Source organism: Engystomops pustulosus, chromosome 6, assembly GCF_040894005.1.
Source record: "Engystomops pustulosus chromosome 6, aEngPut4.maternal, whole genome shotgun sequence".
Taxonomy (NCBI): Eukaryota; Metazoa; Chordata; class Amphibia; order Anura; family Leptodactylidae; genus Engystomops; species Engystomops pustulosus.
The window spans coordinates 9473557-9490366 of NC_092416.1; the positions used below are offsets into that span (position 1 = coordinate 9473557).

At 43.0% G+C, this 16810-nt stretch overlaps 2 protein-coding genes across 2 annotated transcripts; one reads left to right on the plus strand and one right to left on the minus strand.

The window, feature by feature from the left end:
* Window positions 1-1137: 1137 nt before the first annotated feature.
* Window positions 1138-8148, minus strand: LOC140065357 (C3a anaphylatoxin chemotactic receptor-like). Its single transcript, XM_072112950.1, has 3 exons — window positions 7327-8148; window positions 4193-4270; window positions 1138-2479 (listed from the first exon to the last, which is right to left on the minus strand). Exons 2-3 carry the CDS (start codon window positions 4255-4257, stop codon window positions 1555-1557), a joined length of 990 nt encoding a protein of 329 aa, XP_071969051.1. The 5' UTR covers window positions 4258-4270; window positions 7327-8148; the 3' UTR covers window positions 1138-1554.
* Window positions 8149-12258: 4110 nt separating this feature from the next.
* Window positions 12259-16149, plus strand: LOC140065358 (C3a anaphylatoxin chemotactic receptor-like). The gene is made up of 3 exons (XM_072112951.1): window positions 12259-12393; window positions 12783-12852; window positions 14506-16149. The coding sequence occupies exons 2-3, from the start codon at window positions 12797-12799 to the stop codon at window positions 15515-15517; spliced, it is 1068 nt and encodes a 355-aa protein (XP_071969052.1). The 5' UTR covers window positions 12259-12393; window positions 12783-12796; the 3' UTR covers window positions 15518-16149.
* The last annotated feature ends 661 nt before the right edge of the window (window positions 16150-16810 follow it).

Below are 16810 nucleotides of genomic sequence, written 5' to 3' on the forward strand. Positions count from 1 at the left end.
AAGCAGTCAAGCAGACCCCAGTAGCCAATAGTCACAAAGTCCCCATGTAACGAAAAGTAATCCATCCCCAGTAGCCAATAGACACACATCCCCAGTAACCAATATTTACAGAGCTCCCAGAAGCCAATAGTCATGGAACCCCCATCAGCCAATACTCACACATCCCACACCAACCAATAGTCACAAAGCCCCCAGAAGCCAATAGTCATGGAACCCCAAGCAGCCAATAGACACACATCCCACATCAACGAATAGTCACAAAGCCCCCAGAAGCCAATAGTCATGAAATCCCAAGCAGCCAATAGACACTTATCCCACATCAACCAGTAGTCACAAAGCCCCCAGAAGCCAATAGTCATGGAACCCCAAGCAGCCAAGAGTCACACATCCCACATCAACCGATGGTCACAGAACCCCCATATTAGAATAGTCATGGAACTTCCCAGCAACCAATAGTCACAGAGCACCCATAGCATCCATAGTCATGGAACCCCTAGCAGCTAATAGTCATACATCCCACATCAACCAATAGTCACAAAGCCCCCAGTAGCCAATAGTCATGCAGCTATGATTCGTGTTGTGGTTTCATGAGAAAATACATTTATTGTCCACACTGCAGATTATTTAATATAAAAATAAAGATGGATATATCAAATGTATAAATTCAGTGTCCAGGATTGTAGCTGAACACGACGCATTCTAATGCACTGGTATGTGTGAGATTTCATCACTGTACTGGTGTGCAACCCCTTCGCCCTGCTGTAGCAGCTTCTGTTTGAATCCTACAGCAGTTAGATTGCATTCACACTAACGTTACGGGACGCACGCTGGAGAGGGGGAGATTTGGGCGCACCCCTCTCCTCTCTATTGGGATGCACGGCACATGCCCATGCACACAAGGAAAGATAGAACATGTTTTATCTTTACCCCATAAATGGAGCGGTGCAGTGCCCCACAAGTGTTGAACCGTAGCGCCACTGGGAGAGTATTGCCATCTATGGGGATGTATATATGGCTGTAAGCTTGCATCTGTATATACGATCCAACAACCATCGTATGAATGGACCCTTACTCAGAATGGTGAAGATGCCCAGAAGTACAGTGAAGAGATCTGTTCTGCACCAAGTCCAGCTACAATCTTGGAATATAAAATCACTTTTCACCTTACTGATATAGCTAACAATACACACAATGGTATGGTTACTTACATCTCCTGGTCTGCTGCCTAACACTATCTGCAGCTTTGTGTAGTCAGCAGGACCTCTGAATTGAAAGTGAGGTTGAAATCTATGAGTTTTCCTGGGACCAGACCCTAAATATGTATAACCTGACATCTCGTTGATATCAACAATATGCTGAGAGCATATAGTAGGCATGTTTTTTTATTTTTTATTTTTATTTTAGGTCCCATTTTACAGAATGAGGATGTCAGTCAATATGATCATCTGACCCTGGGGATGACACAATGTCCAGGAGATCACAATGTTAGTTATAACAATGATTGGCCTCCAGACACAAGGACCATTTCCCCAGTAGGGTGTCATCATGAAGAGCTTAGACATCTGTAGAGGGGGCAGGTTCACAATCATCTTGCTCTTCTTCACTTAAGGCTTTTTCTATTCTAAAGGGGATGGATCTCAGGAAACTGTGTCTAAAATCTTGGCCCATAATAACATAAATGATTGGATTGATACAACTGTTAAGATAAGCCAAAATAATTGTTATAACGTCTACTATATGAGTTTGAAAGCCGCCTTGGTGGAACCAGTCTATATGTGGCCAGACGTAATACGGAGCCCAGCAGATGAAGAAACACAATATAACAGCGGTGATGATCCTGTAGGGTCCCTGAGATCTCTGGGGTCTATTACTTTTTCTAAGTTTAAGGTAAATGGAGACATAACTGGTGGAGATGATTAGAAAAGGGATCACAAAGAGAACAAATAACCAGAGCAGCTCAGGGTTGATTTTCCTATCCTGACTACTGAAGCTTATTAGTGAATCCATAAGCAGTAATTCTAATAAGAAAGACATTAAGACACTTAAGACAAGACTCAGCCCCCAGATAATTCCTACAGTGATTCTCACGAGTTTCTGTGTCCTATGGACTTTAGCCCAAAATGGCCACATGACCGATACCCAGCGATCAACACTCATGGCCGTCAGGAGGAGAACACTGGCGCTCATGTTTATACTGAACAGAAAAATATCAAGGGAGCAGAAAACAATTGTTGAAAATGGAGAGCACAGGTCAATGTTAGCCCAACGAGCAATGTTCAGAGGAAGAAACAGACAGCACAGGAAGTCGGCGATGGCCAAGTTGAGGAACCACACGGCACTGATGGTCTTCTTCATCTTGAATCCGGCAATCCAAATGACTAATCCATTTCCCATAATCCCAAGAATGAGAATGATGCTCAATAGTGTAATAGATAATTTCTGGATAATTTGGCTTCCATTGTTCTCATCATTAGTTGACCTTAAGAGACAGGAAAGAGGAGACGTTAGACACTTAAAAAATTTGTGGCTTCGAAAGTATCTTCTGTTTGATGCTGGGAATACATGTAGAACAATGACAATACCCGCCCAACATCTAGAACCAGAGAACCCAGGGTGCACTGTACCGTATTTTCAATATTTTAAAATTTAGGCCCTTTCCCTAGACCAGTGATGGCGAACCTATGGCACGGGTGACAGAGGCGGCACTTAGAGCCCTTTCTTTGGGCACCTGGGCCATCGCCCCAGCACACCAGACAGGGCTCAAAGAACCTTCCTGCAGATCCAAGCAACTTAAAAGATGCTGCTTTCAGTCTTATTTTGATGCTTACTTTGCTACTTGGGACTGTAGGAAGAGGGAGAATGAATAGACAGGTCTAAATTATCTTTGGAGGACCTCCTGCTGGCCCTACGATTCTCTGTGCACAGAGGGACACTGGAAAGAAGCTAAAATTATGCAAATTATGCAGTAAGTTACTGCTTTAATTTTTGTTTGGCCCCTCGCGATAAATAAGGGGGTTTTGGGTTGCTTTTTGGGCACTCGGCCGCTAATAGGTTCACCATGAGTACCCTAGACTATCTGTGACTTTTATACAATAAAGAGGATGAACCCCTGTACACCGTGATACTGGCCAAGTAAATTTGTTACTTGGCAAAACTACGTCGAGCCCCCTCATTGACTACATTGCCTCTGTGCCATGTCAAAATCTGTCTTAGGCTACATTCACATGAACATATGGGGAACGTATGGGTGACCCCCATACACCGCAATGGCCTCACAGCACCTTAGGGAACGGTACAGAGGAGCGCGCATGCGGCACCGCACGGTTCCGTAGACAGTAGAAAGATATAACATGTCCTATCTTTCAACGGAATACGGGGACGGGCCCTATGTTACTCTACGGAGAGGGGCGGGGGTAAGCGGCACTTTCCCCTTCCTCCTCTCCCGGCGCCGATGTTTGGGTATGACGGGGAGACATCGTGTGACTGTAGCCTCAGCTTAAGTTGTACATCACCATTTCAGCAACATTTTTTAAAAAATAATTATTTGGAGCGATCTTACTAATTTTTGACCCCCCAGCGGTAAGATGTGATATCCCATATGCAAGGTTTTTTATCCTTAGTTTGGTAAGACAAAACCAAACTATACCAATTTGGTATCTCTATGATCGTACTGACCCAAAGAAGAAAGAAGATGTCATCTGGACTGAAAGCCCATCTAAATCTGGTGCAACTGAGGGTTTTTTGAAGTTTTTTCCCGCTTCCCAGTATATGGAACATAGTATCATGAGCAATTTATCCTAAAGATAAGAAGCCCTCATTTATCTTTGTAACCAGAAAACAAAAAGAAAGAGGTAGCTGCGCACCAAAGATCTCAGGGTAGGAGGATCTCATGTCCGGCTACTCCACGCCCCAGTAGCCTCTTTAGAAAATTTACATATTAGAGTATTAAAGATTTTTTTAAAAATTGCGGGGACATGAGGATTAGCTGTAAAAAAGGTCTATCCTCACGTCCCATACATGGACCTATCACGTGAATCGTGGTGGTAGGTTCCCTTTAGACTAGAAGATTCTGTAGAATGACGCTTTACCATCACCAAGGTTTTCCATCATATTTGGGGGGAGGTTCAGAGGCCGATATACACGGAGACCAACCTAACTGTCTATTACATAAGAATGAAGAATAATAACATACGCCACCGGATAATGCAGGTATCTGAGTGTTTCATGGGATGTGAGGTCATAAGGAACAGGATCCATTGTCTTGTTGTGCCTGAAAGGAAAAACAAAACATCAACATAATAGGGTGATATATAAGATAATAGGGTGATGCACGCTCCTAACTCGAAATAATAAAAAGGGAGTTCTAAACCTACAGGCAGATAATATTACACTGACAATCTCAACTACATCCCTGACAAAGGTGCTACACGCTCTTCTTTGCATGGCGCCGCGTCCTGCTGGCGGCACCTGGAACCTCGGGTTTATCAGTCACCGAAGATCCTGCCGCAACAACTGCCTTGATCGCCCCAACTCCTAGATTCAGGTTCAATTATGGATCCAACAAGGACCACAGCTTGGTAAACTGCTGCACATGATAATTGTCACAGATGCCCCAGCGTTCCATGTCACGCCATGCTCCCGCTCCTGTCCGGTGTCTGGTGATTGGCCCTTGTCATTTCCGGGTCTGCTATTTAATCGGGTGGCTTCTATCACTCCCCACCGGATCTTCCAGCCATCCTTGTGAAGTGAAAGCCCCTCCCTGCTCCTGTGTTCCCGTGTTCCTGTTCCCGTGTTCCTGCTCCTATGTTCCAGTCTCTTCCTGTGTTCCTGTTACATGTTCCTGCTGTGAGCCCTAGTGTTACTGCCTGTGCTGTTCTCCCACTGTCATCCCGGGCTCGGACTTTATCCTGCATACTACCTTGGCTGCCACCGCGGGCTAGTCACATCTGTGGAACGACCTGTTGGCTCCCCGCCGCAGCAAGACCAACCCGCTTTGCGGCAGACTCTGGTGAAGACCAGGTGCCACTTAGACTCCGGTCCCAGGTGTCTGCTAGTACCACCTCCCGCAGAGGTTCAGAGGGTCCACAGACCCAGAACCCTGACAATAATATCAATAATAATCTTTATTTATATAGCGCCATTAATTCTGCCACACATTACAAATCATCCACGTAGACCGTGTCCTCCCAACACTGTCGCTATATTTCTCCCTTGTCTTTTGCTCTACTTTTCCCTCTTCTCCATCCCCCCCAGTCCTACTCTCTTTATAACTTTTTGTGTATCTAGTTTTGTACGCAATGTAACCTGTGAAGCATGTTATATAATGTGTATATTGTAATGTGTATGTAAAATGTATTAAGAACATGTGTATGTGAGTCATGTGACCAGTAACATCAAGTAAGTCTCTTATTAGTAACAAACATCCTTCGTAAGTGACTTTGTTATGTCTCTATATAACGTGTCTCTGGTAAAGTATGTAACTATATCCGTAATGTGTAAGTCTATTCTTATCCCTGATTGTATGTAACAACTGCCGGACACCATGTACCATGTACCCCCTCCACCTACCCCCAGGGATCAATACAGTTGTATCATATTTAATTTACTACAACTCTGCTTAGTGATGTACCTTAAAACAACCTTCTCAGTGATGTAGCTGTTAGTGTCAGTGTAATATTAACCCCTTGTAAGTAATAGACAGAAGTGCTTGTATGGACAGTTACTAAAAGTTAGTCCTCGACTTGTGAGAACAGGCGTGGAAGTGGCCAAATAAATATGTCAAAAATGCTATGGATTGGGGAATAGATGCGGCTGAGCCCGAGGCGTTGCGTGACCACCAAACTACGGCTTTGTACCTACCCCCCAGTGGTGACATTACAGTACACCTACCATCAGAGTGACTGTTAGTAGACTACTATTACTCACATCCTCGCTGTATCCTCCTGTGCAGGTATGTATAATTCTTATATCCAGGGGCAGGGCCGCATCTGTCATGAGGCGAGATGAAAATCTCGCCTCGGGCGGCAGAATGCGCACCTCTTTAAAAGCGGCATTTTGCCGCTCCAGAGCAGGCGATTCAGGTGGCGCCCGGATCTCCCTCCAGTTAAATCGCACTTGTCTTCTATATATACTTATATGAGGCCAGATTCCTTTTTTTTTTACTGGGGAGGCAGTGTACATAAGGGGCCAGATCCCATTTTTCCTGGGGGGGGCTGTATATATTTATATGAGGGGCCAAATTCTTATTATACTGGGGGGCGGGGCTGTATATATTTATATGGGGGGCCAGATTCTGTTTATTCTGGGGGGGGCTGTATATATTTATATGGGGGGGGGGGCGTATTCTGTTTATTCTGGGGGGCTGTATATATTTACATGGGGGACCATACTGTGTTTATTCTGGGGGGCTGTATATATTTATATGGGGGAGATGGGAGAATGTAGGCAGCACTCCAAGGCATCCAATTAGTGATGTGAAAAGTGGGTTCTTTATTCCATGTTGGCAGGTACAATAAAGTGCAGCGCAATATGCAAATTATCTGAAGGTGTTTAGGCCAACCCCCTCTCTGCACCACAGACATTTGTTTATTGCACTGCCCCAGTCCCCCCCTGGTCCGGCCTGCAGAACTGGTGACGTCACCCGGCTCCCTGCAAATATCATGCACGTGTGTTACTACTTTGCTATGCACATCCAGCTGAGGGGCAGCTGAGGGGCAGTGCTGGGCAGAATAAATTAAGAGGATACAACTGGAGCCTCTTTGGATAATTTACATATTTTTATAGCAATCTTTTTTCCCCAGAAGATGATGACATGATTAGAATAAAAAAGCAATATAACACTCGGGAACTGGTAATAAAATTAATAATAATATTTATAAAAATGACTAAAATTAGTCTTGAATGTCTTGTGTCTCTATATATACTTTTCTTTAAGTTTAGGCTTTACATATACATACAACAGCCCAACCCTATATACCGATATAGACTGTGCATGTCAGCAGTGTGGACGTCACCAGAGCTTAACCCTTCATGATACAAATACTGCAGATCATAATATTTAACCTTTTCCCATCTTATCATCTATTTGGAACCTCAAAATATCAACGATATCCTGTAGTAGCAGAGATACATTTCTTTTCCCTTTGAAACGTTCATTGTTAAACTGTTTAGCTACAAATATGAATCAATAGAATCTCATTACAATAAATGATAAAATGTATAAATATTATGGTAAACTGTAGTAATTATAAGAAACATGAAGCTTCTTCTCCTCCTCTTCTTATATTTATCAACTTCAGGTTGAGTAGAAGGATTGTACAGTCTTACCCAAGTCTTTCATCTGCAGATTCTTTAAATTTCTGTTAATTTTGTGTAAATCCGTGAATTACATTTCCGTAATCACCATTTTCTTCCGGAATGTGATATGAAGTCTATGGAAGCTCCACGTATGATGTCGGTAGAGCACGAATCCTCCTGGTAATAGACTTGACTGTAAATCCTTCTTGGACTATCAGTTCCCCGGAGACGTCGTCCGTCCACCTGTTACTGGAATATCTGTGATACTATTACAAGACTTCTGCAACTTGAGAATAACCGTCCCCAGTCAGGGCCATATCAATCACCAGGACTCATCGCCCCCTTTTCCTTCACCTCCAGTGAAATCTCGCAGTCCATACAATCACTTTGAAAGAAAACAACCTTCATAATATCTCAGCCCGATGATTGTCGTGTGGAATCGTCCAACTCCACCGATCAAATGATAACACAACCCATCAGATGAGACTTTGTCCCCTCGTTATATTGGTTATCAATCTTCTGCTTCATGCAGATCACAGACATTGAATGTTTCATTATCGATTCATCAAAATACAATTTACCGTATTTTCCATTGTTTTGGAGAATTGGGAGAAGACGACCGCTGAAGGTTCAGGGGATGACCCAGGACACCTCCTTCCAAATCTTGAAGCTTAATTCCAAATTCAGTAAAAATTCCCTTGGTACATGGCAGTACAGGCAGCTATACAGCATAAATTAGTCTTTAGCTGTCTTAAAGGGGTTGGCCACACTCTCAATGACTCTTTAGTTATTTCCATCAAATGAATCGCACTCAAGAGATTGACCATTTTCAATCCTGACCTTTCAAGATCCCCAGATTCTGCAGACATCTCCTGCTATGATTCCTTTCCCTTCTGTTACTTCCCTCTGGCTTGTGAGTAGGTGGAGATTTTGTATACAGCCCTTCCTATAACCCCTCCCCCCCACCCCTGTCATGTCATCTCTCCCCCACCTCTATTCCTTCTCTCTGCTCTCTCCCATTCTCACCAGTCATCATCATCATCATCAGAGCTGCAGGGACCAGCCATGATTCACTGAACAGTCACACACCCTGCACCATGTCACCTGCTCTATATTATCCCATACACGATCATTGCTTCATTACTACCAGAGCAATGACAATAGGAGGGAAGAAAGGATATTAATGGTGTAGCCTGATATTTTCTATCCCTGATACTCACAGATCTATAATTTTAAAAAATGCCCATTTCTTGTGATAACTGAAGGAGTTAACTCACTTTAAGTCATGATAACAAGTGTTGGATCTGTAGTTGCTCTGTATTGTGTGTAGTTATTGGGTCCTGAGCTCTGGGGGTATATGGTGTGTGCAGTGCACTGTGTGTAGTCTCTGTGTTTAGTTTCTGTATAGTTTATCTAGTTGTTGTTGCTGAGCTGTTGTGTGCTGTGTGTAACTGCACTTTAGTTCTGTAAGTAGTGGTTGTGTGTTGTGTGTAACTGCAGTGTTTTGTTGTTTAGTCCTGTAAGTAGTGGTTGTTTGCTGTGTGTAACTGCTGTTTGTTGTTGTTTAGTTCTGTAGGTAGTGGTTGTGTGCTGTGTGTAACTGCTGTGTGTTGCTGTTTAGTTCTGTAGGTAGTGGTTGTGTCCTGTGTGTAACTGCTGTGTGTTGTTGTTTAGTCCTGTAAGTAGTGGTTGTTTGCTGTGTGTAACTGCTGTTTGTTGTTGTTTAGTTCTGTAGGTAGTGGTTGTGTGCTGTGTGTAACTGTTGTGTGTAACTGTTGTGTGTAACTGCGCTTTAGTTCTGTAAGTAGTGGTTGTGTGCTGTGTGTAACTGCTGTGTGCTGCTGTTTAGTGCTGTGTGTAGTTGCTGTGTGCTGTGTGTAACTGCTGTGTGTTGCTGTTTAGTCCTGTAAGCAGTGGTTGTGTACTGTGTGTAACTGCTGTTTGCTGTTGTTTAGTCCTGTAAGCAGTGGTTGTGTACTGTGTGTAACTGCTGTTTGCTGTTGTTTAGTCCTGTAAGTAGTGGTTGTGTGCTGTGTGTAACTGCTGTGTGTTGCTGTCTAGTTCTGTGAGTAGTGGTTGTGTGCTGTGTGAAACTGCTGTGTGTTGTTTCTGTATACTGTGACTAATTTCTGTACATATTGGGGCTCATTTTCTAAGGGTCGCGCAGTGCGTGTTATTTAAGAAGTGTCTGCGCTGGGATTGTGTCTTATGCAACTGTTTTGTAGCGCAGCTGCGCTGCTTCCATGCATCAAAAATTAGGAGGCGCGCCATCAGACGGTCCGACTGATTCGGGCTGAGCGCTAGAAATAGAAAAAATATAAAACTTTAGAAATATTTTTAAATATGTACATTGTAACTCCTACCAGTTTTAGGGATTTTATTTCATGTCTCTCTATCTACATTGTGGGGCTCATTTACTAAGGGTTGCAGATCACACTTTCGTCTGGCTTTTCACGCTTTTTGGGATTTGCGCAGCTTTGACAGGTATTGAAAAGGGGTTTGCGATCGGATTGCGGCACAGCTGCGCTGGCTCCCATCTGTCAGCAATCAGGGGGCCGGCCAGACAATCCAACTGATTCGGACTGAGTGCGGGATTTAACTTTCAAATTGTGATGCAAACCCAAGCACTTACATGCACTAAGTAGAAGAAGGTGAACTCCGGGGACCTGAGCGGGGAAGTGACACATGCAGGATATCGGGCGCAGGATCTTAGTGACTCCCCGCACAGCGCATTATACACGGACAATGCACTTACATGCACCAGGAAGAAGAAGGTGAACTCCGGGGACCTGAGCGGGGAAGTGACACATGCAGGATATCGGGCGCAGGATCTTAGTGACTTCCCGCACAGCGCATTATACACGGACAATGCACTTACATGCACCAGGAAGAAGAAGGTGAACTCCGGGGACCTGAGCGGGGAAGCGACACATGCAGGATATCGGGTGCACGATCTTAGTGACTCCCCGCACAGCGCATTATACACGGACAATGCACTTACATGCACCAGAAAGAAGAAGGTGAACTCCGGGGACCTGAGCGGGGAAGCGACACATGCAGGATATCGGGGGCAGGATCTTAGTGACTCCCCGCACAGCGCATTATACAGGACAATGCACTTACATGTACCAGGAAGAAGAAGGTGAACTCCAGGGACCTGAGCGGGGAAGCGACACATGCAGGATATCAGGCGGCCAATCTTTGTGACTCCCCGAAAAGCGCATTATACACGGACAATGCACTTACATGCAACAGGAAAAAGAAGGTGAACTCCAGGGACCTGAGCGGGGAAGTGACACATACAGGATATCGGATGCAGGATCTTAGTGACTCCCAGCACAGCACATTATACACAGACAATGCACTTACATGCACCAGGAAGAAGAAGGGTCAACTCCGGGGACCTGAGCGGGGAAGCGATACATGCAGTATTTTGGGCGCACGATCTTAGCGACTCCCGAATAGCACATTATACACGGACAATGCAGGATATCGGGGGCACGATCTTAGTGACTTCCCGTACAGCACATTATACACGGGCAATGCACTTACATGCACCGGGAAGAAGAAGGTGAACTCCAGGGACCTGAGCGGGGAAGCGACACATGCAGGATATCAGGCGCAGGATCTTAGTGACTCCCTGCACAGCACATTATACACGGAAAATGCACTTACATGCACCAGGAAGAAGAAGGTGAACTCCGGGGACTTGAGTGGGGAAGCGACACATGCAGGATATCGGGCGCAGGATCTTAGTGACTTCCTGCACAGCGCATTATACACGGACAATGCACTTACATGCACCAGGAAGAAGAAAGTGAACTCCGGGGACCTGAGCGGGGAAGCGACACATGCAGGATATCGGACGCACGATCTTCAAGTGAATCGTGGCACAGCACATTATTGTCGGGCAATGCACCTTCATAAATTCCGCGGATCGGGTAAGTAAATGTGCCCCTGTATGTTTATATATTCGTCTAATCTGTAGGAAATTTTACAGTTGCAGTTCCCAGTTCTGTTTCAGGTCCTCTTTTGGCAGAAGCAGTACGTGACATCTTTGGTTAGTTTCATACATGTGTTACTAGATATGATGTAAATGATGACTTCTTTATATATTAAAGATTTTCCATCATTCTCCAGGATGCTAATACATATATCTCCTATGTTTACCTTGCAGGGGGCACTAGGTTCTGGTCTTCACCTTTTGCCCCATACATAAAACTATCCCTATTTTGTTTCTTTCAATGCCTGTACAGTTCGTCCAGTGCAGCAGTGATTCCAGCTTCCGGATTCCATGATCCCTTATCTATGAGAGAGATGCTGACTGTGTGACTCGCTAAAGAGAATTCCTGAGGGAGGGAGAATGAGAGACTGAGGAAGGTGGATTAGACTCACCTGGGGTAATTTGCATAGATGGTGAGTCAACTTTATGAAGAGACATTGGACTTTTAAAGGTATGAAGAGGAACAATATAGGGATAGTTGCACTGCTGTATAATGGAATTGTTCGCAGATATGTTTGGTTAGTGTGGGCTAGTTTATCTGACAGGATGCCTTTAAGTACAGTATAGTACTTTGGTTCTAGCACTTACTTCAAAACAGATGTATAATTGTTTAGAACTGCTGGGGGGATACATTGACATCATCATACACAGTATTTGTTGCCTCTTGTTTTATGACTTATTTGGATTTGTACTTTATGATCAGTATTTTGTGCATTAGGGGTACTGCTTATTCTTATTCTGTCCTGTTTAAATTATCCCCTTTAATGACATCCCTTTAATTTAAATCTTCCTTTGTTTAAGGTTTTTACATTGGTAGAATCAAATATCTCAGATATTTCCCCTGATTTCCCACTAAACCCCACAAGGAGCCTTCTGCTGATGATGCACTCTGCATTCTACATTCTACATTCTACATTCCGCATTCTGCAAGTTTCCAAAAGTTTCATTTTCACTTGTTATAATTGAGATAAGGAAAATAACCCTCGTGGTGACAACATTCATAGAATAAGGAAATCACAGAAAGGAGAAGTTAGGAGACCAAAAAGGATCAGTGTTACTGGAGACAAGATCAGACAGAGGCGTGAAGGCAGCGGGTGAGTATCACACTGGATGATGGGAGATGTAGAGTTATGGAGTTACGTGTGTTTATAGTTAATGTTTGGAACCATCTATACCACCACCCCCCCATCTTCCATGTGTCATCATCGATGTAATATTAGAGTTCCTAGAGTCTGAGGCACTGAACCCACCATTTATTACACAAGAGGAGGAGGAGGCTGTAGAAATAGTTTTTTACTCCCTAAAGTTTTGTTTCAGTATTCTCCATTTTGAAACTTACGGGAGGGGGTGGGGGTAATTCATTAATGTGTCTCAAGGTCAAACAGTGCAGAGCTCGACAACGCCAGTCTAGTGCGGCACCCAAAATATTACTGAGATAAGAATTTGTTTAGATTCTTTTTTAATTATCATTCTCTATTTTCAGGTAGAAACATAGAAATGGATCGGGCCGATTCAAACTGGACTTTTGAGGATGTGACCCCGAATTACAACCAGTAAGTTTGCTGCATATTTCTACTAACAGTATTTTTGTTATAAATGTAATTGGTTGAGTGTTATAACCTCAGAACCTCCATCCCAGATTCTATTGGTATCTACCCCCCTGTGGCATTATAAAAATCAAAAAAGAAGAATAATTTTTTTACCCAAATTCCAAAGAACACAAAAATATTTTTTATTAATTTAGCATCATACTTGTAATTGAACCCCTTCAACATTTACAATGGAAGTACTACTGGTAACAATGACCTAATCTGGGTACGAAGACATAGGGGCACATTTACTTATCCGGTCCGGAGGAATTCTCAAAAGTGCATTGTTCGACGATTCAATAAGATTGTGTGCCCGTTTTCCTGAATCTGTCGCTTCCTCGATCAGGTCCGCCGGAGTTCCCCATCTTTCTCCTGGTGTATGTAAACACAATTTTTAAGTTAAATCCCGCGGTTGGTCCGAATCTGTTGGATCGTCCGACGGGCCACCCCCCAATTTCTGACGCATGAAAGCCATCGCCGCTACGCCAAAATCCGATCACATGCGACACAATCGCCTGATTAATACCTGTCCCAGCGGAGTGATCCCCGAAAACAGCAGAAATCCCAACGGAAATGCGATCCACGTACCCTTAGTAAATAAGCCCCATAGGCATCTTCTATTTCTTAATTCTAGGCTTGTTGTCTACTTATTTACACATAACTTTAAAGAGGACCTATCAGGGCAATTTGGGACACATAAGGGCCTATGGTTTAGTGTCTCAAATAACTTTAGCAGTCCCTAGGGGACCTTTATTTAAAAATAAATGTTTATACTTACATCGTTCTGGTGCTCCCCGTGCCTGTGCAGTACCACAGTGAAGCCGACGTACCACACCCCGGCTTCACTGCGCATGCGCCATGGTTACATCTCTTGTGCTCTTGAGAGGTACTGCTCTGGCTTCATTGAAGTGCTGCACAGGTATGAGAAACATGGGCTATTTTTAATATTGCTCATGGAGGGCCTATCCAAAGGCTGATTATGGACACTAAACCACCAGTCCTTGTGAGTGGTTTAGCGTCCCAAATCACCCTGACAGGTTCTCTTTTACTAGTCCTTACAGTGTGCACAGTTCCCACAGCTGACAATTCATAAACCTATACATGGAGACTCTGACCAAATGTGTAGGTGTAGGTCAAGGTTTTCACTCATGGCTCATGGCTTTTAGGCAACATGATTTACCTAGACTTCATACTACATACATTAACAGACACCACTGTATGTGGAGTTTGCCCCTGGATGAAGTACACATCAGGTTGACCCCACAACTCTTTCTTCTGGACAATCACAATCTGAACAAGGTTCCTTCTCTTCTGATGAATTTCACAGAGGAAAATCTGGCCTAACTCAACTACTAGTAATGGTGAATGGGGAAATATGATTGTGTAACCTAGAACCACAATGGGGGGGGGGGGGTGTTATCCCAATGTTGTCTGGTTTCTCGTACTATATTTTGAGACTTTTTTTTATCAGTTGAGAAAAAAAGTCACCCAAATAGTACAGACAAACAAGTGATCAAAGTTTATTTTCTGTTCATTGTTCTTCTCTTGTACAAATTTATATTTTTGAATCCACGTATTCTTCTCAATCCTTAGTCTTGTTCTATTGTGTCTTCTAAGGTCATATTACATAGACTACGAGACAACTAACGAGACCTCTAACAGCGGTTTTGGTAACATTTTACAAAGGACATCAGTTACCTTGTTATACAGCATTGTTTCCATCCTTGGGATTATCGGGAATGGATTAGTCATCTGGATTGCCGGATTCAAGATGAAGACGACACTCAGTGTTGTGTGGGTCCTCCATCTGGCCATCGCGGACCTCCTGTGCTGCGCTTCTCTTCTTCTAAGAATTCTAGAATGGTTACACTATTACACATCTAGACCATATTTTCTTTGTGAGATGAGCATTATTCTGTTCCACGTATACATGAATGCCCGGGTCCTCCTCCTGGCAGCCATGATGTTTGACTTCATTGTAGTTTCAAAGTTGCCATTTTGGACTACACTTCAAAGAAGATGTAAACTGGTGGTGATCAGTGCAACATCCAGTTGGGTGATGAGTTTTATCTGGACTGGTTTAGCGTTTTCATATTTATTCTATGATTTAGATGAATGGTGTCCCTGGATGTATGAGCATAGAAACAATGATCTCAGTGATCACAAACCAACCATTCACCTGATCAGGTTTCTTCTAATGTTTATCATCCCTATTCTCATCATCCTCACCAGTTATCTCAACATTTTCCTCAAACTTAGAACTTCTAAGTGGAGTCCGTGGAGAACTCAGAGGCTCTTCTGGATCATCACTGCTGTTATATTGTGTTTCTGTATCTGCTGGTTTCCGTACAATCTCTGGCCACTAATGACCACATATGATGGACCCAACATACAATTCAGTGCATCACATTTTATCATTTTTATCCTGGCTTGCCTGAACAGTTGCACCAACCCAATCATTTATGTTGTCTTGGGTCAGGATTTCAATCACAGCTTCTTAAGATCTATCTCTTTAGGGCTTAAAAGATCCTTAAATTATGATTTTAATTATGAGGTTTCAACCCCTTGGCGCCATGGACTTCCATTGAATAATATTGTGGCAGCAGATACAGGCCACGGACACCAATGACAAGAAGAGGTGGGTTGTGGAAATCCGATGTAGGATTGCGAGTGCCGTTATTAACCTTTTCTATTAATAATTAAACTACTGAATGGGGACACAGTAAATCAGGGTAGAAATGAATTATAACCCAATCCTCTGATGGGGAAACTGTTACTATGGAAGAGTCTACAAAGTATTTAAATACTGTGTAAGGAAACAAAGGCCAACTTCTATAGGAACAGGGGCACATACATATTTACTGGGGCTTAAAGGGGTTTGCCCATGAAAGGAAGTTCTCAAATTCCAATCCCCTAGTGATGTTTACACAATAAAGATCATTTTTAACCCCTTACTTTGCAATTTTACTCAGTCTTATTGCTGTTTTAGTGGGGGGGGGGCTCTCTAAGCAGACACTTCATGATCCATCTGTGCTGTGAGAATCTGTGTGCTGACAATGTGCTTAGATTGTCAGGGTACAGGTTTATCTACACTTTCATTTAGCTTCTGAACATTCACTAGTATCTGACACAAAGAAACAGAGATGAGACAGATCAGAGGTGAGAGATCCATGAGATGGATTTAACACACAATGACACACTTCTGCTCTGCTACATCTTAGCTACACACACATACACACAATCAACACTGCTATAACTCTTTTTTCTGCTAAAAGGATCTTATCTGTCTGTAGCTTTTAGATTTATTATCTTCATGAAGGCAGGAGGTGCTCATGTATGCAGTGTGCAGACAGGAGAAGCTATTCAAGAGAAGAATCTGTCCTGCCCAACCCAAATCAGAAAATTTACAGTTGAATCCAGGGGCAACCAAAATTGTGTACACCAGGACTGATAGAGACAGGTTGGAATTATATCTGTGAAATTCTCTTTTTTTTTAATAACAGTGAATTAGAGAATGTTTTTTGTTATCCTGGGAATATTTAAGAATTGTGTCTTTGTCCAAATACCCCTTTAAGGGAAAGGGTCATTATTGCTATATGAGAAAATATTTTCAATGTTTCTTGTTTCGACGGTCAAGCAATACTTCAACTGGCATGCCGGGAATTGTGATAGCATTGCTTCATGTTCTGCCTTTGATTGCACAATTTTTTTTTTTTTAACAAAGCTCTAAATATTTTTTCATTTTCGATTTATTTGGACGATGGATAAACGTCAATGTAAATTAAAGAAAATCTACCACTTCATTATGCAGTATCTAAGCCAAGCTATAGCCATACTGTTGTCATATCTTTTTTGGGTATAAAAACAATGTCTTAAGACAGTATGCAAATTGTATGTCAAAGGCCTTCATGATGTTCCAGGT

Bases quoted from the DNA above. Each gene is read 5' to 3' on its own strand.
- LOC140065357 (XM_072112950.1), bottom strand. From the start codon at position 4,257: ATGGATCCTGTTCCTTATGACCTCACATCCCATGAAACACTCAGATAC. The intron at 2,480-4,192 runs GTATGTTATTAT...CTGTCTCTTAAG, and splicing joins TACCTGCATTATCCGGTGGC to GTCAACTAATGATGAGAACA.
- LOC140065358 (XM_072112951.1), top strand. From the start codon at position 12,797: ATGGATCGGGCCGATTCAAACTGGACTTTTGAGGATGTGACCCCGAAT. The intron at 12,853-14,505 runs GTAAGTTTGCTG...GTGTCTTCTAAG, and splicing joins GTGACCCCGAATTACAACCA to GTCATATTACATAGACTACG.